A 26,816-nucleotide genomic window follows, 5' to 3' on the forward strand; every position below is an offset into this window, starting at 1 on the left:
CATCCATCCATCCATCCATCCATCCATCCATCCATCCATCCATCCATCCATCCATCCATCCATCCATCCATCCATCCATCCATCCATCCATCCATCCATCCATCCATCCATCCATCCATCCATCCATCCATCCATCCATCCATCCATCCATCCATCCATCCATCCATCCATCCATCCATCCATCCATCCATCCATCCATCCATCCATCCATCCATCCATCCATCCATCCATCCATCCATCCATCCATCCATCCATCCATCCATCCATCCATCCATCCATCCATCCATCCATCCATCCATCCATCCATCCATCCATCCATCCATCCATCCATCCATCCATCCATCCATCCATCCATCCATCCATCCATCCATCCATCCATCCATCCATCCATCCATCCATCCATCCATCCATCCATCCATCCATCCATCCATCCATCCATCCATCCATCCATCCATCCATCCATCCATCCATCCATCCATCCATCCATCCATCCATCCATCCATCCATCCATCCATCCATCCATCCATCCATCCATCCATCCATCCATCCATCCATCCATCCATCCATCCATCCATCCATCCATCCATCCATCCATCCATCCATCCATCCATCCATCCATCCATCCATCCATCCATCCATCCATCCATCCATCCATCCATCCATCCATCCATCCATCCATCCATCCATCCATCCATCCATCCATCCATCCATCCATCCATCCATCCATCCATCCATCCATCCATCCATCCATCCATCCATCCATCCATCCATCCATCCATCCATCCATCCATCCATCCATCCATCCATCCATCCATCCATCCATCCATCCATCCATCCATCCATCCATCCATCCATCCATCCATCCATCCATCCATCCATCCATCCATCCATCCATCCATCCATCCATCCATCCATCCATCCATCCATCCATCCATCCATCCATCCATCCATCCATCCATCCATCCATCCATCCATCCATCCATCCATCCATCCATCCATCCATCCATCCATCCATCCATCCATCCATCCATCCATCCATCCATCCATCCATCCATCCATCCATCCATCCATCCATCCATCCATCCATCCATCCATCCATCCATCCATCCATCCATCCATCCATCCATCCATCCATCCATCCATCCATCCATCCATCCATCCATCCATCCATCCATCCATCCATCCATCCATCCATCCATCCATCCATCCATCCATCCATCCATCCATCCATCCATCCATCCATCCATCCATCCATCCATCCATCCATCCATCCATCCATCCATCCATCCATCCATCCATCCATCCATCCATCCATCCATCCATCCATCCATCCATCCATCCATCCATCCATCCATCCATCCATCCATCCATCCATCCATCCATCCATCCATCCATCCATCCATCCATCCATCCATCCATCCATCCATCCATCCATCCATCCATCCATCCATCCATCCATCCATCCATCCATCCATCCATCCATCCATCCATCCATCCATCCATCCATCCATCCATCCATCCATCCATCCATCCATCCATCCATCCATCCATCCATCCATCCATCCATCCATCCATCCATCCATCCATCCATCCATCCATCCATGCATCTCATTTTTGGAGCATTTTTTGTAATTTTTGTGTCCTCCTGTGTTTTGCTTTTATTCGTTTTCATTATTGCGAATATTATTTTTGTATTATATGTTGTCCCATACGAATAGTGTCAAATTTGTATCACTTTTCTGCATCGTTTTGGTGTTAACTGATTTCACTATTAGTTTGCATTTCTGCGACAATTTTATTCATTTTTATGCCGTTTCAAGGTCCTGTTTGTGCCTCTTTGTTTTGTTTCAATATCACGCACTCTTAGTACTGTTTCCTATATTATCTTGTTTAATTTTTACACAATTTTGTATCATTTTTGAATCATCTTCCAATTACATTTATACCAATTTTGCACCATTTTGGGTTCTTTTTGTATCCTTTTGGTAGTATTGTCGTGTCATTTCTGTACCATTTGTCATTCACTTACTGCATGAAGAACGAAATGCTGCAATTTCGTCAGTGTTCTAGAAAAACTCTATCTGGATTTTTTCAAACAGTTTTCTAAATTGTTATGAAACACAACCCATTCGTACACCAAATTTTGAACAGAAGACCACAGTCTACACGCGCCTGTAGTTGATGGTGCTTTAATCGTTACATGCTTTGCAGATATGGTGCATCGTCATCACTCGCCTCCCAACCAGCCGACCTGTCACGTAGCCGCTCAACGCACGCCCTGAAATCGCGGGAACCTTCGCCGGATCGTAGTACCGGAACCGACAAGGACGGAGCGGCGCTCAGTTCCTGGGCCCGCTACCTGAAAAATAAGTACGGCAACCGCAGTGGCAAAGACAGTAAGGATACACCATCGTCATCCCTCTCCACCACTTCATCATCGCTAGCAACGCCCTCGACGTCGGCTTCGTCGTCCTCGTCGGCCGCCGCTCGACGACTGAGTCTTGGCCTTCCCCTGCGCCAAACAGACATCCTCAGCTCCGATGATGATTCAAAAAACGGGGTAGGCTCCCCTACCTCTCCTACGGCGGCAGTAGTCGGTATACCAGGGGCAGCAGGTATGTCCCCTAGGACACAGTACCTGCAGAAGCGCCGACAACTGTTCCAGATAGGAGGTCGGGGGAGCGAACCAGGTTCCTTCACGTGGCCGCGCGGCATCGCCGTCGGCCCGGACAATAGTATCGTGGTAGCGGACTCGTCCAACCACCGCGTCCAGGTGTTCGACTCGAACGGTATCTTCGTCAAGGAGTTCGGCCAGTATGGCAACGGAGACGGAGAGTTCGACTGCCTGGCGGGAGTAGCCGTTAACCGCATCGGCCAGTACATCATTGCCGATAGGTGAGATGCCGGTCTGTTGACGTGGAACTGTCTAAATTAATTGTTTTTCCCCTTTTTAGATACAACCATCGTATTCAAGTGCTGGATCCGGCCGGACGATTCCTTCGTTCGTTCGGTACCCAGGGCACAGCAGACGGTAAATTTAACTATCCGTGGGGTATCACCACCGATGTGCTAGGTTTCATCTATGTGTGTGATAAGGAGAATCATCGTATTCAGGTATCCTTCAGCTGATTGGCATGGACTGGTTAACCTTAATTTAATTTTTGTTATCGGCAGGTATTCCAATCAGACGGCACATTCATCGGCAAGTTCGGTTCTTGCGGAAAGGATGAAGGTCAACTGGAGCATCCGCACTACATTGCCGTTTCCAACACGAACCGTGTTATCGTATCCGATTCCAACAATCATCGTATTCAGGTAAGATAACAAGAGGTTAAAAGGTATATTTCACAGTTTCCCTCTGCGCAAGAATACTACTGATAACAGGCGGTGCATTAATCTGAAAGAACGTTGTCTTTGAGAACGTAAACGAAAACAAAATGAACGTCGAATGTTTCTATTCCGTTTTTCTGTCACATGCAACCTGTACCATTAAATGAGCTCTTAGCGATACCGTATGGGAAAAAACCCTCCAATCAAAGTACTATCGAGATGGAATTTCAATAAGAGGCCAATCTGATAACTAACCGGATTGTTCACAGCAGCAAGAAATTCGCTTTTGTACTATCAACAACAAAAGCAATAACAACAACAACAACAACAACAACCTGGGACAGGGACCCTCCATCCGTTTTCCGATCATTCGTCCAAACGAAAAAAAATCAATTCTGCTCTGCTCTGTAGCTATACAACACACGGTCAGGCACTCGCTTCCGGCCGAAAACTCCTGACTGTCCGACCGAACGGACTAACCGAACTGCGTGTGTCTGCCAACAACCAGAAGGCTCCACCATAAAAGCTGTTTTTCCATCCGGCTCTAGAACCGAGCGGAGGATATTCATCCAAACATGCTTGCTCCACTTCAGGAGGACCCTTATCAAGTAACGTTTCCTCAATGGGACTGCTACATGCTAAACTGCGATGCGCCAAAAGGCAGCTGGAAAAACAAACCTCTCACGCGATGTAGTGTACAGGTATAGTGGGTGGGCGGGTAGGAGGCGGAGAGATGTTCAACGCATGAAAGCTCCTATTTGGCACACACAAACAGCACTCGAATGTCGAAGCGCTCTTTTGAAGCTCAAGCAGGCGTTCCTCCACCTATCATGGCAGGTGTATTGAGCCGTGTAGGTCTTGCGGTGCGGGCTTAAGTTTACTTCAACTTATTGAAACCTATTGCGGCGTGGTGGAGGACAAGAGGCTGGCTGCACATCAACGAAATCTCATTCCATTGAATGAGGAAAAATCTGTACCTACCCACAAGCGGTGTTGCACACAGGTGGTTCCGCAAATCCTTTCGATGATGAATTATACCGAAGCAATTAGGAAACGGAAAAATGATAATTTTTTTTCCTCGAATTAGCCAGTCGAACTTGCCCAGCATGTTAAATGAAGTTCTTTTTCTTTATTTTATGGCCGAGATAATGCTGGTATTAAATGTAAATCTCTCTTGATAATAAAATCTGAATAATTTATTTCAGAAGAAAATCGATTTACAATCGATAAATTACAAAATATCAGTTAATACCCGTAATGAATTAGGGTCAATGACAGTGGCTTCTATCTTTTGAGATTAAGATTCTTTTAGGATTACAGTCGCTGCACCAGGAAGACATATCCTATATATTTATCATCTTTGAGAAAAAAAAACTCTTGGGTCAACTGCTTATTGTTATTTTGTTTAATTATTGCTACTAATTTTCGAAGTAACTCCAATTCCAAATTTCATTCTATCCTGTAAATTTGACTGTGATCAACATCGCTAACTCTGCTGCTAATCCATTGCAGATTTTCGACGTAAACGGCCGCGTGGTAACCACCTTTGGTGGGGAAGGCTCCGACGAGGGTCAATTCAAATTCCCAAGGTAAGTGCATGCAATTTTATAATTCAAAACAATCAAAAGTCATTTGTTCAATTCATATCCTACAATAATTTTGAAAGTATTACGTAATTACAAATCATGGCGAGCAAGAGGAAATAAAATATTTGTTTAAAGGGTGACAATATATAACGTTTAATTCACTATTAATTATGGAACGCACGATACATAAATTATTTCACCATTTGTTTCTCTTTTTACCTAAAATACATTTTTGCACCACAAAAAATTATCGCCAATTTGTAACGTAAATGGACTCGTTTAATACCCATTTACCGAATACAAACCATAATCGCATTTGAAAGCTTCCGTAATAATATTCAGTGAAACATGTGATTGAACTATTGATATTTGGCAGGGCAGTCTTCAGAGAAAGTTACCAAAACATAGGTTTGATGTTTTCCCGACGTTTCGACACGTTGTTGGTGTTTTAATGTTAGTGTTTTAAGTTGCTCCATGACCGAAATATGTACACTTCCCAAAACAGAGCAATAGACGTAAATGATATGTAAACAATGAAAATGAATGTAAGCAACTTAAGACACTAACATTAAAAATGTATTTTACCACAGTGCCCCTTGAAAAAGACACCAACAAAGTGTCGAAACGTCAGGAAAACGTCAAACCTATGTCTTGATAACTTTCTCTGAAGACTGTCCTGCCAAATATCAATAGTTTCAAGTGAATCCAGTCGACAAAAAACACAACAATGTGATGGAATTGTGTGAATCCAAAATTTTGCAGGTTTTTCAATCATTGTTGAAAAAAGTGCCAAAAGTTGCAAATCATTTTTATATCGTGAGTAAGATCGTATCACTATCGATGGTACTAAGTTACGTAATTTGGACCGGGTTGGTGACCTTGCCGTCTTGCTGGACACAAAACCATTTTTAAAACTTACATCGTGAGCTAATTATATCCCTAAAGCGTCTCAGCAGCTTGGATTCATAATAAAGATTGGAAGAAATTTTAAGAATTCCCACCACTTTAGATCACTGTTTTCCGTGCTAGTTAACCAGCTGGAAAACTGTAGTTCCTTAAACAGCTAACTTGAAACATATGGATTGGACACGTCCAAAGAGACTCAACCGACTTACTTTGCGACCCCGTGGACTTGCTATAAATGATCCCGTTCGAGGTATTTTGTTACCGATCGCTTTCAAGAAAGATTGACTTTGATCAGGATTTTCTTAACGGATGCAATGAGCCGTTTCCAACAACCACCCAAATGATCTTGGGGTGATCAATTTTTTAATTGTTTGGTTTGGTTTCAAACCACAGCCGTCTCTTTTTGGTAGTTTTTCTCACAAGTTTGGACTACTTTGTTCATTAATTGAAACGTTTTTAGTACTTGTTGGCATCCACCAATTTCATCACTTGATCGCTGGTAATCTCTACCGGAGTACTACCATCAAGCAAAACAATCACATTTAGCAATCGTGATGTATCGCAATTCGGCTATCCTAGGCATATTTTGACTGCAACTGGCTCGTGCGCCTCAAAGTTTTAGTGGTTTCAAAACATTGGTCTTAGACTCATCTCGACCCTATCTTCATAGATGTGTGCCTTGGGCTTTTACAAATCAACCCCAACATAAGTTTACTTTGGGCTTTTCCCAACTCAATCATAATATGCTTTGGCCATGGACTTTCCCTCTCTCAATCCTAATTTGCGTTGGGCTTTTCCCGTCTCACCTTTTGATACGCGTTGACCATGTCCTTTTACCGACTCAACCTTAATATGCGCTGGTCATGGTCCTCTCGCCACCCTACTCAATCGTTAGCATAACCATCTCTAGTCTATCGTTTGAACATACCGATCAATCCGCACTCAGCAGATACCCCATAAGAGTTATTGCAATACGTGGGCGATTTAGCCTACGTGAACCTACTAAATAGTGGGATTTTTATTGGGCATGTAAAACTTTAAACACAAATGGGGTCCGACCAGTTTCGTTTGCTATTGCAACTGTAACCATCCGTCCCTTTTCATGCAAAACGTTGGAAGCTCGATGTTCTCATCTTGCTCAGCTACAAATGCCACCAATGAGTGCCCAAACCAACCCCGCCTAAAACAACTCATAGTACGAACAGCTTCCTAACACAAACGGCAGCCGAAGCAAATCACCAATTACATTCGGAGTTCCCCCCGAATATTGCGTAACAGAATATATTCCATTTTTCTTATCTCATATTTTATCTCTAAAATCACACGAAAGGTTCAATTTGGTTAAAAGATCGCCAATGTATTGTCCTGCGGTTCACCATCTGACACAAACTCGCTGTTCATCCCATTTACGCGGGAAGCTGTCAACCGACTCCGACACTTTCTCTCTGTGCCAGTTACACGCACCCGGCAACTACCCAAATAGTGTGTCAAGAAGGTCACGTTCCGCTGTGCAAGAACGCTTGAGGAACTGATTATTGCAGTAAAAATGGTTGTGCAAATTGTAACACTGGTATAATTTAAACAGTTTGCAGGAAAGTTACTAGTTTTTCGTGGTAATCCGAAAGATTAGCTCAAATCAACAATTGTAATCATCATTGACTGGGCTACAGCACTACGAGCCTCTGTGTCTGCCTCTTCTGCATTATTTTTACGGTGCCTTCCTGCATATTTTTTATGGCCGATCCATCTCCAATTACGCTCCCAAATCTCCATTTTTATTGTGCGCTGATGAAATCGACGAAAAGCACCATAAAGTCTCTAGACCCTTCTTTATCGACAGACTTCGGTTATCGGAGTACAGGACAATTACGAGGCTAGTGTAACGATTCTACTGACTCTAGCAGCACTACCCAACCGAGATTCGACCATACGACGACTGGTTTGTAAGACCACCATCGAACCTCGAAGCTAACTGGGCAGTACTGACATCGACGATGGAGTTCTGAATTGGCGACCCTAGTGTGAGACCACCAAGCCCAAATATCGCATATCACACGTAACGGCTTACGAAGACCCGTAGTTTTTGCTTCAACCTAGATTAGCTCCAACCTGGTCGTGCTATCTAGCACGTTTGACTCCTCTATTCTCTGTTGGGTTCTTGAAGTTCCGTTGGGTTCTTGAAAGAATCAGATTCCACTGCACAGTTGTCCGGCATTCTTGCAACGTGGTCGACCCAGCGTAACCTTTCGACTCCTGCCACAAAAAACGATCATTAAGACTGCCGCAGTGGCCCCTCTGGCATACAAAAAGAAACCTACCGACTCTTGCCAAATATACAGCGTGGCTCGTGCTTTTTCAAGGAATCTTCGCCATTCAACTCGATCTTGGGACACTCGTCGCCAATTTCCTAGGTTTCTCAGAAGTTACAAATCACTTTCAGCTGGTCAAGCCATCGTGCACATTGAACCCCTCTGTTCCTGATGCCAGTGCGGTTGTTGAAAATAACCATTTTCTTCGTACTGCCCTCCAGCATCCTTAGGATATGTCAGGCCCTCCGTATATTACCGACTTTGGTCAGATGTACTACTTACTTACTTTAGCAGCCGAGAGCCGGGGTGGCTCTTGCCGTATCAAGAATCCCTCTCCATTGTACTCGGTCCTGGGCTACTCGTCGCCAATTCGTTGCGCGTCTCGACACTCGCTAGTCGGCTTCAACCTGGTCGAGCCATCTAGCACGTTGGGCCCCTCTAATCCTGGTGCCGGTTGGGTTCTTAAAGAGAACGGATTTCACTGCACAGTCTACAGTCTAGCATCCTTACAACGTGGCCGGCCCGCCATAGTCTCCCAACTTTCGCCAAGTGTACGATGGAAATCTCTCCAAGTAGTGCCTGTGGCTCAAATGCCTCCGGAACTTTCCGCTTTCAGTTTGTACTCCGCCAAATATCGTCCACAGCACCTTCCACTCGAACACGGCAAGGGCACGTATGTCCTCCAGGAGCAGCGTAACGTTTTCAAGTCCATAAAAACTACCGGCCTAATAAGGGTTTTGCACATAATCACTTTCGTAGGGTGGCGATTCTTGATCATCGTTTTGCAAAGGACAAAATGGGCCCGATTTCCCGCTGGACTACTGCTGGACTCTCCTTACTAGTGTTGTTGTCCGGGGTCACCAGCAATCCCAAACACACGAACTCATTTACCACTTCTAGTTTATCGCCGTCAACGGCTACCGTCCGTGGAAGGTGTGCATTTGCCCAAGTAGCACACTTTTATCGTTTCTGGTTGCTGCAACCCATTTATGACTGAAATTAATTATTAATCGGTTATCACACCTAGTTTGTAACAACTGTGCTTGTAGGGTGTCTTCTTTGAGCTTCTTTCTTCCGTGTTTGGTCTTCGACGCATTTAGTTTTAGCCCAACACTACTAGTTTCCGCTTTCAGTCTGACGTAGGTTGCCGCCGCCGTCGTAAAGTTCCTAGCTATTGTATCAAAGTCGTCTGCGAAACCTAGGAGATGGCTGGTGAAAATCGAACCTCTTGTTTCGATGCCCGCTGGATCACTCCCTCAAGAGCGATGTTGCACAGCATGCAGGATAAACCGTCATCTTGTCTCAAGCCTCGCCACATCTCGAAGGCACTGGAGAGTGTCCTTGAGATGCGCACATATTACATCACTCGATCCAGTATAGCTCTATCAATCGCGTTAGTTTTTCCGAATAACCATGTTCGAGCGTAATTTGACGTAGCGTAGGTCGACTGTATCGTATGCTGCTTTGAAGTCAATAAAAAAGTAATGCGTGAACATTTCTGCAATATCTGTCGGGTGGTAAATATTTGGTTGATAGTGGCGGGAGACCCCATAAAGCCTGCCTGATATCTCCCTAGGAAAATATAGGTGATAACCGACCTAATAGGATCTAGGAGAGTACCTCGTTGGGGGCTTTTACTCACGTTATGACGCAATAGTTGCAGCATCACTTCTTACATTCGTGGTTCCGGCAGCTTCTCTTCCTCCCAAATCTTGGCAATAATCCAGTGTAGAGCTTTTGCTAGTGTTCCTCGGTCAAGTTTATAAAGCTCTCCTTGTAAGCGATCTTTACTAACAGCTTCGTTGGTCTTCAGTAGCCCGATTTCTCATTTGACTTCGTGGAGATCAGGTGCTGGGACATTACTATCTTCTCTGGGCACTCCTAGGATAATTTCCGTTCCACCGTCTTCTGCAAATTCACCATTGAGGTGAACTGCTATTTAGTCAAGTTATCACTAGAGACAATGCTAGATAACTGTGTCAAAAACCGTTTTTTCCTCTCCACCGCTCATTGGCATTCCCCACCAAACCAACGATTTAAGGCTTGTTCGCGACAAAATTTGGACAACCCTAAACACACACAGCTTCGGATATACATTAACATGTGAAATATTTTGCTAAGTGGTAGACATATGTCTGTTCTTTCTGAAAATATAACACTAGTTTATAGTAGAAGGCTTGCAGAAACGATTGTTACCGTTCCTACACAGCCGTGATGTACCTTCGCAGATTTTGCCTGATTTGGCATCCTGTCACTACGCTAAAGATGTTTTGGAATGGTATGATGCTAATGGATTCGAATTGTACCGAAAGAGGCGAATCCACCTAACTGTCCAGAGTCACGCCCCATCGAGCGATATTGGGCTTTGGTGAAGAGAGAGCTGTCCCAGCACAAACAACTATAGATAAATTTCGAAAATCCTGGACAAACGCAGCTAAATTGATTGCCAACAAGTCTGCACTGACCCTTATGGAAGGGTAAACTCCAAAGTGCGCCAATTGTTCATGCAGACCAAATAAGTAATGTTAATTTGTTTGATAATTATTAACGATACACACATAAGTGATATAAAATTGTTTCATGGATTAAACTTCTAGTAAATTTGTTTCATTGCGAAATTGAGGTGTCCAGATTTTGTCGCGAACAAGCCTTAGTATGTTCCGGGATCCTTCACTTAGTGCCTCCTAGTCTCTCCGATGGCTGTGCATATTCTGCCCCAACTGTCTTCGAGGATTGAAGCACTTAACTCCTCGGAAGAAATCAGTACCTCATCCAGTATTCGCGCATGTTTCTCGGTTAACGATTAAGATTAACGGTAAACTAGCTCTCTAATGTTCAGCCGAGAAGGACGGCTTTGTCATATCTTGATGCCCCATGGCGAATAGATGTCGTATGTTGCCTCCAACCGCGCAAATAACGCTGGAATTAGGGGTCTCCACTACCGAAAGTTACCGATTAATTACCAATTACCCTTTTTGTAGATAAGACATACCGCTTCTTACACGTATTTCTTCGACAGCTTTTCATCTCCCTGCAGCCCTGAAAACCATCCAATGCAGTGCCGTTGCTAATAGTTCCTTGCCATATTTGTTTGATCGAGAGTTGCTCCTTTCCGATGATACTACTAGTCTTCAGCTGTCAAATTTTTTATCGGATCTCATCAAGATCCAGAGCTACTGTCGTTTGTAGCACTCTCAGATCAACGGAAGTTCTTCTTCTTCCATTATACTGCCATAGAGCATGCGTGCATTAGCCCAAAATAGTAGTTCTAATTCGTCACGGTCTCTGTCCTCCTTCAGGGGCTATTTTTTGCCCAGGATCATGGTCAACTGGTATCGCACTCGTTGCTACTCGACCGAACTGCTCGTCGCGGCAATGCTTGAACAGTTTTTCCAACCTCTCCTTCCTTTTTAACTCCATATGCTCAGCGCCATATTAGTGTAGTGAAATACTGGATTAGGGGTACTATATGAATCATGCATGGTTGTATTGCTCTAAATAACGATCGATTTGGAAAGAATACGGAATTAACGCTAAACCGGGTCTTCGCCAAATACGCCTCAATATCATGTTACGGCCATGCAGTAAATCTACCTGTAATTTCTTCACCTAGCCCCGCAAATGCGGCCTTCGTTATATCCGAGCGTATCCTACTATCCACAGAGGAAATTTCCTCCAGTAGTTCTCGGCAGCTTGTAAGTTGTATTATTGCCAAATGTTTAGTCGAGAAGAATGGCTTTGTCACGAGTGATATTCTATTGATGATTTTGAGTAACATGTCTATTACTTTGCTACTAGTCCCAGTCAATGTCTGTAGTCCGAAGGGAATGTATGTTGTTGTGGTCGTTGTATGTTGTGGTCGATTTGGTTCGTTATTCATTGGTTATTTGGACTCCAGGGCACTTTGTAAATATCTTTGCGGGAAAAGAAAGCGCTTGTGATCACCAGGCCTAACAAAACTGCAGAGCTGATACACATACTTATACTACCGTAGACGATATTAATGTCGCGTGGGCTACAGCTGTCGAAAATGTTGTCAATCGAACGAGAAACAAACGATGCTCACTCTTACGCAAGCGTACGACAAACAACCACTGGTGTTATGGGCATACGTTCTGCTTCATGTACACATGTGAACACACAGCCTCTTAGCATCTTTCTGCACAGCCCTCTCACGAAGCTAATAGCTCGTGAGCTCCCAATAGCTCGCGAGCGCGTGCATTAGATTCCATAGAGACGGATTTTATTTAGCCTCTTCTGCGCCTTGTGCCTTCGCGAGCGAACAGTTTCAACTGCTCGGGTTGTAATGACGTTTTGCAACACTGGCTGTTGTACGTTACCCCCAACTGCGCGTAGAACGCATTCTTCTCCTTATTAGGCCTAGCTTAATACGAGCAGTGCACGTTGACAAAACTGTAATTAAAAAACAAAATTCTATCCTCAACAGATACATCCTCTATTGATCCATGATGCGATCCTGCATTCTTGCCAATATTTCAAATCCCGATCGCTGCTTATTGGGGGCTCCACTGCTTTGGTAAAATTTTGTCTTATCGCCACAGATCTTCCACACGTCCTCGCCTTCGTGACAGATCATTTACAGTGGCACGACTTTTGAGTAGAACCTTGTCCTCGCAGGAGAAATTCAGCGTTCTACTGATCCGTTTCAGTTCCTTATTCCGTCATCTGGATCCATGTTGAATGTTCCGAGATTAATTCTCTTGGTTGATCGTTGGCATTATGGCCTATTTATTATCGTAATGCCACACTTCCGCAATGAGCCGTGATGCCGTCTTGCCTTCAGCGTTTCCGTCCCGAGTCAGACCTTGCTGTGAGCCGCTCTTATCACGGAATTCAGACACTTACTCTAGGTTAAGAAAAGGATGTTTCACCAGTAGACCCAAAGTTATGAGTCGTCCGTCCATGTAGAACTTGACTCGTGGAACCTGACTATTCTGAGTATTTTTTAGGAAGGTCATTTTGATCTGATTTGCAAAGCAGAGCAAAATCTATGGAACGAAAATGGAGCTAGAGGTGCCAGCTACTTGTCGATAACTATTGATCCCGCATCAATGGCACTGAAATACGTATTTGGTCATACAGAGCTAGAGTGAAACAAATTTCAGCTGAATTGGGGAATGTCATCGTTCAGGATTGATTTACAAATTTTTGCAAAATGAAAATTTTGCACTAAGGAATACTCATTGATTATTATTTAGTTTCACTAACTCTACGCAAACCAACGATACTTTGTAAGATTGCAACTTGCTGAGCCCCGCTTACAGCTTCTGTTTCCATGCATCGTTAAATTGCTAATTTTAATACCGTTTTATGGCGCTGTTTATCCTAGTAAAACATTTTCCATCTAGTTTATACCTACTCATGACATAAAGCGATGGCAAAATTGGCATTTACTTTACCAGATGCAAATGTATCGATTTGGTTGGATAGAATATTGGTTAACAAATGTTGATCCACCGATTTTAGTAGCGTTTTTGAAGCTTTACAATTCCGGTAGTTGCCGAGAAGGATTTGATTCTCTGTGCTGAAATAGTTGGATAGTAAATTGTCAAAATTTCGACCCACTTGTATAATCCGAGTATTTTAGGTATCATCAATCAATCAATCAATGCCATGGGTTTCCATATCGAACTGTCTGCTCGAAAGCCGTGAAAAGCAAACGCTTTTGCTAACACGTACCGGATCACTCGGTGTAGCAAATGTGCCCCCGGTCGGTCGGTCGGTCGTTGATTGTGCTTCAGAATGGCATTATTTGCCGTCTGGCCTCTGATTTTGGATCCTAACGATCCAAACACGATGGCTGGCGCTGGCGCTAGTCGCTAGTTTGCTGGTCGTGTTTATCCTCCTCTCGTCGTCGTCGTCGTCGTCAGCATCATCGTCATAGCCGACATAATCCGCCGGATGATTTTCGAAGGATATTGTTTATCTCTCCCCGACCTGATGTCATCCTCGACTAGGTTTCACCGAATGAGCGTCCATCGAATGGAGAGCTGGCAATAGTGTAGACTATACATAGAATGGCTCGACTAAAACCCTCTCTAGAGCATCTGCTGCCAACCGGACACCCGATGTCTGTTGTGATCTTAGGATCATTGCCGATTCTTTCTTTTTAAACTCTGCAGAAGACGCTGGAAGTATTTCATCATTCCAACGAGAGACTGCTTACTTCCTGATCATTGAAAGTATATGTCTATATATTATGTATACAAACCATTCGACTGTGCAGCTGTGCAAAGTGTTGAAAAGGAACTTTCTTAGAATCAAGCAAAGAAAGCGAAAAACAATATTGCTTCCATCAGTTTTAAGCGTTCCAACATTCGTTAGATAGCAAACGTGCCACCAACAACGAGCAGGATCAAATGCTTCGATAGCTTACATCGATACATTACTTTAATCATGATGGTCATGCATTTTTGATACCGGATGGCTTGCCGAGGAACGAGTGGGCGGTAATTCGAAATGAAAATGTTTCGGTTTACTGATTTACGAAAAGCGGCAAATCATAGAAAAAAATCGTTTACCTTTATAATTTATTTCAAAAACAAAACAAAAGGTAAAAGTTTTAGTAAAATTTTGTAAACTCTCTTAATTTAAAAACAGTGATTGAAAAATATTTCACCGAATCAATCAACGTTGCACGGAACCCAGCAGGACTCACAATTTTACCGCATTGACGACAATTGCAACGCGAGTTGCGGAAAGCGAAGCGAAGCGATGTGATTGTCAATTGTTATTGCGGTTGCGGCGAGGAAAAGTCATTTTCCGCTCTCATTCACTCCACTACTACAACTGCAGCAGCAACCAACTTATATCAACAGAAAAAAAAACTTTTTCGTTTCCAACATGAGACCACGCTTGGCAATCGTTTCTTTTTTTTATGCAGCTTCGTTTTTTCTTGTTTTTACAAGAAGCGAAGTTTACAAATCGTTCGGCATTGGATTCCTGCTCGGTTGAAATCACAAAATGAAAAAGTTTTTTTATTTTTCAGTAACTATGTGTGTTATACCATAACGAAAGAACAGATGATGCTCGAAATTTCGAAATACTTTTTACATTTTGTACTGGAAGCTGCGAAAATTAAATCCTGTGCGTCAGCAGCGTGCCCAGGTTTGGGGACCACTGCGGGAGCACGTGCCCACCTCATCTATAAAATTTTATTTATAACCAAATTAAACCTTAACATATAAGCCGGAAGTCTAGAGTTTATTGTTTAATTGTCCAGCATTCCTGTGACAATTGTTGTACATAGCCGGAAACTGTAACAAATAGTTTTTATGGTCGGATTGAATTTTTGTTAACTGAATAAAAACTTCTGGCTGTTTGCAACATTTATGTAGTTTGATTAGAGTAAAATGTAGCTTAGAAAATTCTTGATCGTTTGCTATCATTAACTCATTTTTTTAAATTTTTGCGACTTGGTCCAGTCTGATCTAACACCGACTACATGATATCGCGACAAGCAATCGAGTTGAGCAGGCGAGTCGAGCGGTCGAATTAAGCAATCGAGTCAAGCAGTTGGGTCGAGCAGTTGAGTCGAGCAGTCGAGTCGAGCAGTTGAATCGAGTGGTCGAGTCGAGCAGTCAAGTCAAGCAGTTGAATCGAGTAGTCTAGTCGAGCAGTCCAATCGGATGGTTTAGTGAAGCAGTCGGGTCAAGCGGTTAAGTTATACAGTTGAGTCGAGCAGTTCATTCGAGCAGTTGAGTTGAGTAGTCCAGTCGAACGGTTTATTCGAGCAGTTGAGCCGAGTAGTCCGGCTGAGTCGAGTAGTCGAGTCGAGTAGTCCAGTCGAGCAGTTGAGTCAAGTAGTCCAGTCGAGCAGTTCAGTCGAGCAGTTCAGTCGAGCAGTCGAGTTGGGCAGTTGAACCGAGCAGTTTAATCAAGCAGTCCAGTCGAGCAGTTTAATCGAGCAGTCAAGCCGAGTAGTCCAGTCGAGCAGTTGAATCGAGTAGTCTTGTCGCGCAGTTGAATCGAGTAGTCTAGTCGAGTAGTTCAATCGTGCAGTTAAGTCGAGCAGTCAGGTCGAGTAGTAAGTCAAGCAAATGTGTCAAGCCGTTGAATTGAGTAGTTAAGTCGAGTAGTCCACTCGAGCAGTTAAATCTGTTAAAGCTGTTCAGTCAAGCAGTCAAGTCGATCTGTCCAATCAAGCAGTTGAGTCGAGCAGCCGAATCAAAAAGCATGACGTCCTGTCAGGAACCTGTTTTTAGTTACCGATAAGCCTCTTATGATGTCCTGTCGGAGACCTGGTTTTCGGTACAGGCATAAGCCTCTTATTTATAGTGTAGATATGTCCTGTTTAAGATCCAATTTAATGTCCAAAGTGATGTCCGTTTTCATGTTCAATTTCAAGTTTAATTTAATTCTTCCAAGTCCAGTTTCAAGTCAAGTTTTACACCAATAGAAGTCCAATTTACAGTCAAAATTCAAGTCCAGTTGCAAATCCTGTTCCATATCACACTTCAAGTCCAATTTGCTGTCCAATTTCAAACCGACTTTCAACTTTAATTTCAATTTGAAGTACAATTTCCAAATCCAATTCCGTGTCCATTATAATTTGTAATTCCAAGTACAATTAAAAATCAGGTTTTATGTCCCATAAAATGTCCAATCCCGTGTCTAATTTGCTATCCATTTTCATGTTCAATTTGAAATCTAATTTCATTCCATGCAAAATCCGAAATCGAGTTTCAAGTCCAATTTGGTGTCCAATTCCATGTCCAATTTCAAGCACATTTTTAATTTTTATGTCCATTTTCAAGTCAAACGAAATTTCGAAATTTCAGATTTAAGTACTATTTCAAGTCACAATTCAACATTAATTGCAATTCCGATTTCAAGAACGACCTTACGTCCAACGAAGGTTCAAATTCATGTCCAATATAGCAAAATTCCAAATCCACTTTGAAGGTTAATTACAAATCTAATTTTAAGTTCAATTTCAAATCCGGTTTCAATTTTAGGTCCAGCTACAAGTCCAATTTGATGGACAACTGCCAAGTGTAAATAAATTCCAATTTCATATAAACTTCAAAGCCCAATTTCAACTCAGATTTCAAGATTTGAAATTAAAATCCAATTTCATGTCCAATTTCACGTCCAGCTTCGAATGAAATTTCAGGTGTGGTTTCAAGTCCAATTTCGTGTCCAATTTCATGTCCATTTTCACGTCCAATTTAATGCCCAATTTTACGTCCAATTTTATGTCTATTTTCAAGTCCAATTTCAAGTACAGCACTCGTGCGCTAATTGCACGTCCTCTAACTGCACCGTCTTTTAATTGCACGTTCGCTAGTTGCACGATCGTGCAACTAAAAAACAGTTATCTGTCAAACTACACGTTGTTTTCCAGGTGGTTGCTATAAACAAAAATGCAGCGTTGCCGAATGCAAACTCTCTATCTCTGCATTGTGTAGATATATTACAAACAAATTCATGCAAATTTGGCTAAACTTTGACTAATTGAACACATATTCATTAGGCTTTTAGTTCGTTTGTAAAAATTTAGATGTTCTTCCCAAAATTTAGCGTACGTGTGAATGCATGTGAAGAGTTCTTTACAGTGATAACGCATCACGTTTTACAATAAATATTGGCAACTATCGTGCAATCAAAAAACGAAATTCGCTAATCGCATCGCCTCATTCGTGCAATTAGCGAACGAGTGCTGTATAACTTCAATTTCAAATTTCAATTTCAAGTCCAATAATGTGTCCAATTTCAGGTTTTATGTCCAAATACAACTCAAATTTCAAGTCCATTAGAAGTCCAATTTCATATTTAATTTCAAGTCCATCTTCAAACTAAATTTCTAGCCCTGTTCCAAATACAGTATCGGACCTGTTATCTTGTACAATTGGATATCCAATTCCAAGTCCCTTTGAATCCAAATTTAAGTGAAATTTTAAGTCTAATATCGTGTCTCCAAGTCTAAAACCAGGTTAGATTTCAAGTTTAGTTTTTAGTCAAATTTCAAGCCCAATGTCAACTTTAGGTTCAATTCAGATTTTAGGTACAATAAACGTCCAATTTCGAGCCCAACATAAAGTAAAATTAAAACGCCATTTGCAAGTTACTCTTCAGTTTCAATTTGAAGTTCAATTTTAGGTCCAGTTTCTATTCCCATTTCATGTCCAATCTCATGCTCAATTGCAAATCTAATTGAATTCCATTTCACTACCAATTCAAAATTCAACTCAAATTTCAAAACCAATTTAGCGCCTAGCAATCCCAATCCCAGTTTTAAATCGAATCTTAAGTCCAGCTTCAAATAAAATTCAAATAAAGCTTCAGCTTGAAATTCAAGTTATGTCAATTTCCAACTCCTCTTTCAAGTACAACTTAAATTTCAAATCCAGTTTCAAGTTCGATTTGGTGACCAATTTCATACATAATTTGTTGTCCTGATTTTAAGTCCAATTTTACGTCCGGTGGAAGTTCAACTACGTGTCCATTTTCAAGTCCAGTTTCAAATGTAATAGCTAGTACTGTTTAAAGTCCAATTTGGAATCCAATTTCAAGTCTCTTTAACCTCAATTGAAATTTAATCGCTAATTTCGTCTCTTTAAGTCTTTCAGTTCAATTTCAAGTAAAACTTCACGTCAAATTTCATGTACAATTTTAAGTCCAATGTCAAGTTCGATTTTACGTCCTACAAATCTCAAATTTCAAGTCTAATATAGAAAAATTTCTATTCTACTTTGAAGATTAACTTCAATTCCAATTTTAAGTTCAATTTTAAGTCTTGTTTTGATCTTAATTTCAAGTCCAGTTTTATGTTCTATTTGATGTAAAATTTTATGTTCAATTGGAAGTCTAATTGAATTCCAATTTTTAGTAAACTTCCATGTCCAATTTCACCTCAGATTTCAAATTCAATTTTATGTCTAATTTTAAGCCTAGCTTCGAGCGAAATTCCGAGTTGAGTTTGAAGTCCAATTTCGCATTCAGTTTCGTGTCCAATTTGATATTCAGTTTTACGTCCAATTTCAAGTATACTTTCAAGTCTAACCGTAATTCCAATTTAAAATTCAAATTCAAGTCCAGTTTAATACCCAATGTTGTGTCGAATTTCATGTGTGATTTCAAGTCTATTTTAATTCCAATTAAAGTCGTATGTTTAGCTTCGGTTTCAATTTCACATCGAATAGAAGTTAGAAGTGTAATTTCAACATCAGTATCCAATTTACGTCCAAATTCAAGTCCTATTTCAACTCCAATTTCATGTCAAACAGAAGTCTAATTTTAAGTTCCCTTTTAAGTATAGTTTGATTCCATTTTTTGTAAATTATGTCATATTTAAAGTCCAAAGTCAAATGATATTTTAGGTCCAGCTCAGTGGCCAATTTCATGTACAATTTCAAGAATGCTTTCGAGCCTATCTTTAGGTTAATTTTAAAGTGAAACTCCATGTCCAATTTCAGGTCCAATCTAATTAGAATTTCATGTAAACTTTCAAGTCCAATTTCAAGTTGAATTTCTGCTCCGATTTCAGGTCTAACAGAAGTCTAATTTCACGTCTAGTTTAAAATTAAAATAAAATTAGTCCAATTTAAAGTTCAACATTTTGTCCCAATTTGGTTTCAAATTCGTGTTTAATTCCTTGTCGTATTTAATTCCATTTTCGTGTCAATTTTGAAATTCAATTTCAAGTCCAAGTTCTCGGCCAGCAAAAGTTAAATTTTCAAGTTCTGCTACAAATGAAAATTAAAGTACAGTTTCATGTCCAGTTTCGTGTCCAATTTGATGTTCAGATTTTTGTCCAATTTCAAGTACACTTCGAATTTCAATTCCAATTTAAAATTCAATTTTAAGCCTAATTTCATTCCCAATGTAATGCCTAATTTCAAGTCTATTTTCAAGTCTAATTTATTTCTAGTTTCAAGTCTAATTTAAACTTCGATTTGAAGTCCAATTTTCCGTCCAGTTTCAAGTCTAATTTCATGTCCAATTTGATGGCCAGTTATGCGTTTAATTCCAAATCAAATTTAATTCTCACATCATGTAAACTTTCCAGTTCAACTTGAAATTCATTTTTAAACCCGTTATAAGTTCAATTTAGTGCCCAATTTGATGTCCACTTTGAAGTCTAATTAAATTTCAATTTCACTTCCGATTTTACGTCCAATAGAAGTCCATTTTCAAGCGATATTTCAAGCAAAATTTGAAATGGAGTTTTAAGTCCAGTTAGCTTCGAGATAAGGTGCTAGCCCCGGCAGCAATGTAAGTTTTATTGTACTCTTATGGTGGTCTTCAGTGGTCTTATGGTTGGTCTTAGATGCCATCATAAGAGTGTAATAAAACCCAAATTGTTACTTGGGAGTCTAGCAAGCCAGTCGGCGTATGTTCGAAACTCAACTAGGCGGTGCTACTAGATAGAGTCAGTAGGATCGTTACACTAGGCCCGTAATTTTCCTGTACTCTAACAGCTGGTTAAAAAGTCTGTCGATAAAGAAGGGTCAAGTCTTAGAAAGATGTTTAAGCCCTAGGCTTTGCTTTGGTACATGGTTAATTTGGTTTCCAATTCCGAAATCAATTTCCTGAAATATTGAATTCCAATTTCAAAAAACTACAAGTTCAATTTCATGCCCAATGTGATGTCCAATTTTAAATTTAGTTTCAAGTCCAATATCATATCCATTTTCATATCCAATTTGATGTTCAATTTCATGACAAATTTCAAATCCCCTTTCAAATCTAATGTAATTCACACTGTAAACTTGCTAGTGCAATTTCAGCTATGTTTTCAAGTTCCATTTTTCGACCAACAGAGGTCCAATTTAATGTCATATTTCAAGTCCAAAGTTAAATGAAATTTGGGCTCCAATTTATAGTTCAATTAGCTGATTGCTCGATCTCACTCGGGGCCTCTTTGTCACTCAGTTACTTGTACATCTGTTTTAGTAACGAAAACTCTCATAATGCAAGAAACAAAACTCTTTTTTTTTATTTGAATATGTCTACTCCCTTTGTCAGTTCCTCTCACGTTGTCCCACAACCACTTGTAAATCGGTCTTCTTCTCGGTAATCCCTATAAAACGATACAAAGCCTTTTTTACGTTTTGGAACCTCCCCCTTTTTAATGGCCACTCTATTCCCCCTTTCAGAAATAAAACAACTTGTATAACTGCTATCGTTCCAAATACAAGAGAAACGCACCCCTTTACCCATTTGAACCTTTCTTTCTCCTGGTAAGAGACCGTCTCCCTCTTTTGTTAACTCCCCGGTGTTTGACAAACGACGCTTGATGAAGAGCAGTCCAGAAGTTCCGGAGCTATGGTGGAACATACATTCATACTCACGTTCCTCGTCTCCCTACATGCCAGTTCCTTCCCAGTCAGCTCCCCCTTCTGTCTTATAGCTAATTATGCATCGGTTTGCTCAATAAAAATCACTATAATAGAAACGAAACAAAGGTTTATTTACCACATCTTCCTCCTCGGTAGAACCCCCCTCTTTTCGCAAAGTCAGTTGCACAACTGCAATCGGTTTAAATCCAAGAGAAGCGCAACTCGTTTTACTTACTTAGATCCCTTCCCGCCTTTGTTAGGGATTCCCCCATTTTGTCAATATCCCAGTACTGATTCCCTAATGTCAAGGAACATTTGTGCGTTTGATGAAGAATTGTCCAGGCATTTCGGAGTTATGGCCTCCCCCCTGCTATGACCCCCCCTGTTCCTTGTTACGACCCCCCCCCATCTTTTGTCAACTCCCTGAGTTGTGATTCGCTTATTCCAAGGAACATGTGAGCCAAATTTAATGAAGAATCGTCCAGATGTTTCGCAGTTATGCACTCCCTATTATGAACCCCCACCCTCTCCCCTCCTCTTCTTGTCAACCCTTCAGTGCTGATTCCCTTATGTCAAGGAGCATGTATGACTAGTTTGGTGAAGAAGCGTCCAAGTATTTCGGAGTTAAGGCCCTTCCTCTTAGTGCTGATTCCATTATATCAAGGAATATTCCTACTAGCACGGTTGTTGCTTTGTAGTGGTAACCGAAATATGACTAATTTCAGTCGTAATTCGGTTGCTTCAACTAAATAAACCTGTAGTGTTCTACTTGGGATGAGTGCCAAGTTTGGTAGAGATCGGTCAAGGCGTTCTGGAGGCATTATGGAGGAACATACAAACATACTCACGCTCACTTTTATATATATATATAGATTTTGTGTCCAATTTGATGTCCATTTTTATGTATAATTTCAAGAATGCTTTCAGGTTTAACTTCAGTTGCAATTTGAAGTTCAATTTCAACTCCGTTTTCAAGTCCACAATTTACGGAATCCCAATTTTGGTTCAATTTCAGTATCAATTTCACGTCCGACAGAAGTCCAATTTTAATTACAGTTTTTGATAAAGTTACAAGTCCAGATTTAAATCTACTATCGTGTCTAATTTACTGTCCAATTTTGTATTCAATTCCAAGTCTAATTTAATTCCAATTTCATGTAAAATTTCAAGCCGAGTTTCAAGCCCGATTGAAGTCCAAATTTCGAATTCGAATTTCTTAATTTAAATTTTAAAGTCCAGTTTCAAGTTTAATGTCGTGTCCAATTTTATGTCCAATTTGATGTTCAGTTTGATGTCCAATTTCAAGTATACTTCCAAGTCTAATTTTAATTCCAATATCAAATTCAATTTCAAGTCCAAATTCTTGCCCAATCTCATGGATAATATGATGTCCAATTTCTAGCTTAATTTATTTCTAATTCCATTGGAAATCAAATTTGCAATTGGAAATTGAATTATTTTTATGGCCGGCTTCACGTCCAAAATTAGTCCAATTTCAAGTCCGGTTTCAAATCTCCTTTCAAGTCTAATTCAATTCCAATTTTCTATAAACTTCCGAGTTCAATTTCAACCCCGATTTAAAGTCCTACAGAGGAACAATTTTAAACGATTAAACGAAGTCCAATTTCTGGCCTAATTTCTTGTTTAATTACAAGTCGAATTTGATGTCCGATTTCATGTACAAATTCAAGAATGCTTTCAATATTACCTACATATTCTAAATTAAAGTTCAATTTCAATTCTAATTCCATGTTCGATTTCAACATGTAAACTTTCAAATCCAAATTAAATTCGACTCCAAGTGCCGTTTTACGTCCAATAAAATTCCAATTTCAATTTGATGTCCAATTTTAATCCAATTTCAAACCTGATTTTACAGCTAACAAAAGTCAAATAAAGTTTCAGGTCCAGTTTTAAGTCTAATTTCATGTCCAATTTTAAGTCCATTTAAATCCTGCTAGTCTTCAAAGCTTGAATTTCACTATAAAATTCAATTTCAAGTCTAAATTGATGACCAATTTGTTGTTCTATTTCACTTCTAATTTATTTCTAGTTTTTTGTAATCCTTCAAGACCAATTTCAAATCCAATTTCAAATGCAGCTTCAAATGAAATTTCGAGTCCAGCTTAAAGTTCAATTTCATGTCCAATTGTATGTCTAATTTCAATATACTTTCAAGTCTGATTTCAACTCTAATTTAAAGTTTAATTTGAAGTTCAGTTTCATTTAAATTTTATGTCCAGTTTCACGTCCAATTTCGTATCCAATTTAAGTCTAATTCAATCCCATTTTCTTGTAAACTTTCAAGCCCATTTTAAACTCCGATTTCAAATCCAAGTTTATATAAAACAGAAATCCAATTTTAAGAAGAATTTATAGTCAAGCCTAAAATAAAATTTCTAGTTCAGTTATATGCGAAGTAACAATTCTAAAGCCACTTGGTTTTACTTGAATTTTATAAAAGTTTTATTGCGGTATTAATCATTACCTCTGGGTTTTTTTGTGGTATTGCGCAATACCAAGAGGATACGAGTCCAAACACACTTCTAGCTAGCTGGTAAACCATAATAAAACTGTTAATAAAGCAAATTTATTGTGGTTGCTTATATTACCACCTTAAAACCTGTTGGTTGCACCACATCTTTTATAAACTTACCATAAATGTGGCGTAGCAATACACAATCGCGCACCAATCAAAATTGATCTTATCGCGGTTACTTGTCAAACCGCAATAAATCTGTTAGTTTTATAGAGCTATTAAAATGCTAGCACCCTGATCAAACAGTTTTTTTGCTGCTATTATGGAGAATACTAAAATTCAAAAGCAAAATCATATTCTAGTATTCTGTTTAGCTCGCAAACAAAAATTCATCGAAGCAATGTGTTTTTCACAAAGAAAGTTATTATTAATCGGTTTTCCTGTCAGAGGAAGCAACTAAAATGATTTTGCTAGAAATAGAGATTGACTAACTGAATATGTTCAATTTGTTAAATCAACCAGTTTTCAAAAATTGCAAAATCTCAGTGGCGTCACGATGAATTCACGATAAAATTAGATGCGCACATGCTGCAAACCAACAAAATCGCTTAAAATTTAATAAATATTCTACGGGATATTTTATTCCGATCGCTATAAACTAAATCGTTCAGAACGATCTGTCAGTAAAATTTAAACCTTTCTGCTCACGGATATATTTTCAAGTTGACAAGCTTAGCGAACTTATGTAGCTTTTGCCAGAAAAGCGAAAAGCTTTTTTAAATTATGACGATGGCTATCAAGCAGCGAAAGCTTAACCGGATTGATTGCTGCTTTCAGCAGAGCGTGATACGACTACTTGAGCTTATAACCTGATTCTTATAGCGGTTGTGAAAACATTCTGAGGAGTGGGCCACTTGGTCGGAAAGCTGTTTTATAGCGATCATCAAAAAGTTCTGGTGGAGCTCATAGTTTTATTAGCGGTTTTATGAAATTAGCAGGTTCAATTTCAAGATCGCCTTCAAATTCAAGTTTAAGTCCAATAAAAGTTTTATTTTAATTTGACGTCGAATGTTAGTCCAATTTCTCGTTGAGTTCGAACTAAATTTCGTGCGCAGTTTCCAATTATCAAGTCTAATAACCAAATTCATGTCCAATTTCGTATTCAATTTCACATCTTATTAAGTTATTATTAAGTTACCAAAGCTGGGGGATCCAAGGATCAAACCAAGCTATAGGGTAACCAACGTATTTCAGATCGCATCAACAGCTGCACATAATTTGGACAGTTACAAAATCAAATGGAAGTGTTCAAATTATGTACAGCTGCTCATGGGGTCCAAAATAAGTTACCCTAATAACAGCCAATTATAACCCAACATTTCCCCCATGCCTTGTGGATCGCAAATATTGAAATCTATTCTCAAATTCAATTCTAAGGCCCGAACTGGATCATATGTCCCACCTGCTCTATATAATTGAATGCAAAAAGCCTTATGGTGCAATAGATCCCCCTTTTGACGATGATGTACCTTATTTGTCTAGGCCAAAATATGGTTTCGATAGCTCCCACCTTCTATTTCTGGGCACGCCACTGATCATTCTTGCGATGCTAAATAATTGTTTCTCCCTACTTTCGCGGTAACTTCACTTAAAAGCAGCACAAATTTCTCTTCACTAAAAAAAACTTTGTATTTCATTGTATGTTTTGTTTAAAAAATGCTTAAAATTATGCATCAATATCCCGAATCATCCGTTTCGATCAAAAATCTGGAAAAGATGGAAAAGAATGCTAATTTCCACGAATGGATCCGGGTTTATTGTGACAAACATTCCATCGATATTATATTTTTCCAATAAAGGGCACCCATTTTGACGTACAACCAACACCACAGCCGTACGAGAAAACACAACAGAAGCTTCATTTCAGTTCGTTCCTCGGGCCATGACCGAACAGATATTTAATCAACAACTTAAATATTCGATTTTTTTTCATTAAAAAAGAGATTCCAACCATCGAACCATCTCACACATAAAACATGTTTGTTAGGTCAAAAAATCCTCTTGAAGAGATTACATTACACATTCCATCGAACTCTTCGGTCCAATAATATCTGCCGGCAAGGCAAGCATAAATTCCAACGAATTAAACGTTACATAACATCCGCCCATCAAAAATTTGAATTGCACTTTCCTGTTTGGATTGGCCCGACTCAGCTTGGCGGCCGTTCAGCATTGCTGAAGTTCAACAAAATTTATTAGCTCACTGTAATTCGGCTCTTTGCAGTTTGCTCACCAAATTGAAACAACGATGAGTCCCCCTCCGATTGTTCTGTTTGGTTATGTTTCTGAATTTTCCGAATGAACTTTTTTTTTTGCTTTCCCGCGCTTACCTACTTGTTATCATTCCATTGCAGAGGCGTCGCCGTCGACGATCAGGGCTACATCTGCGTCGCCGATTCGGGCAATAACCGGATTCAAATTTTCCATCCGGACGGCAGCTTCCTGCGCGCCTTCGGTTCCTGGGGTTCCGGCGATGCCGAGTTCAAGGGCTTGGAAGGAGTGGCCATCATGTCGAACGGCAACATTCTGGTGTGCGACCGGGAAAATCATCGGGTGCAGGTGTTCTAGGCTGGGCTGAAAAAGGTACGGCTCTGAGTCGGGGTTTCGAATCTCATCACCCGATGATATAACCAACAGTTGTGTTAATTTCAGATCAAATAGGCACGTTCCGGAAATACACCGAGCTGCTGCTGCTGCTGCTGCCGGATTAGGTGAATGGCTTGACAAAAAGCATTGTGAGAAGAGCAAAAAAAAGCAAATGTCAACATCCGTTACCGAAAATTAGAGTGTTGCTTTAGAAGATTAGATAAATTGTTCTCAGGACCTGTTATCTTTTCTTGTG

At 40.3% G+C, this 26,816-nt stretch overlaps 1 protein-coding gene across 1 annotated transcript in view; it reads left to right on the forward strand.

Annotated features, from left to right (window-relative positions):
* LOC128737051 (RING finger protein nhl-1) overlaps window positions 1-26,542 on the forward strand; it is a 42,429-nt gene extending 15,887 nt beyond the window's left edge. The window contains exons 7-11 of the mRNA XM_053831598.1: window positions 2,212-2,895; window positions 2,955-3,114; window positions 3,175-3,315; window positions 4,843-4,919; window positions 26,329-26,542. Coding sequence (XP_053687573.1) covers window positions 2,212-2,895; window positions 2,955-3,114; window positions 3,175-3,315; window positions 4,843-4,919; window positions 26,329-26,542 — 1,276 coding nt within the window. The remainder of the gene's footprint in view (window positions 1-2,211; window positions 2,896-2,954; window positions 3,115-3,174; window positions 3,316-4,842; window positions 4,920-26,328) is intronic.
* Window positions 26,543-26,816: the final 274 nt, after the last annotated feature.

This window comes from Sabethes cyaneus, chromosome 2 (genome assembly GCF_943734655.1).
Source record: "Sabethes cyaneus chromosome 2, idSabCyanKW18_F2, whole genome shotgun sequence".
NCBI classification, from domain to species: domain Eukaryota; kingdom Metazoa; phylum Arthropoda; class Insecta; order Diptera; family Culicidae; genus Sabethes; species Sabethes cyaneus.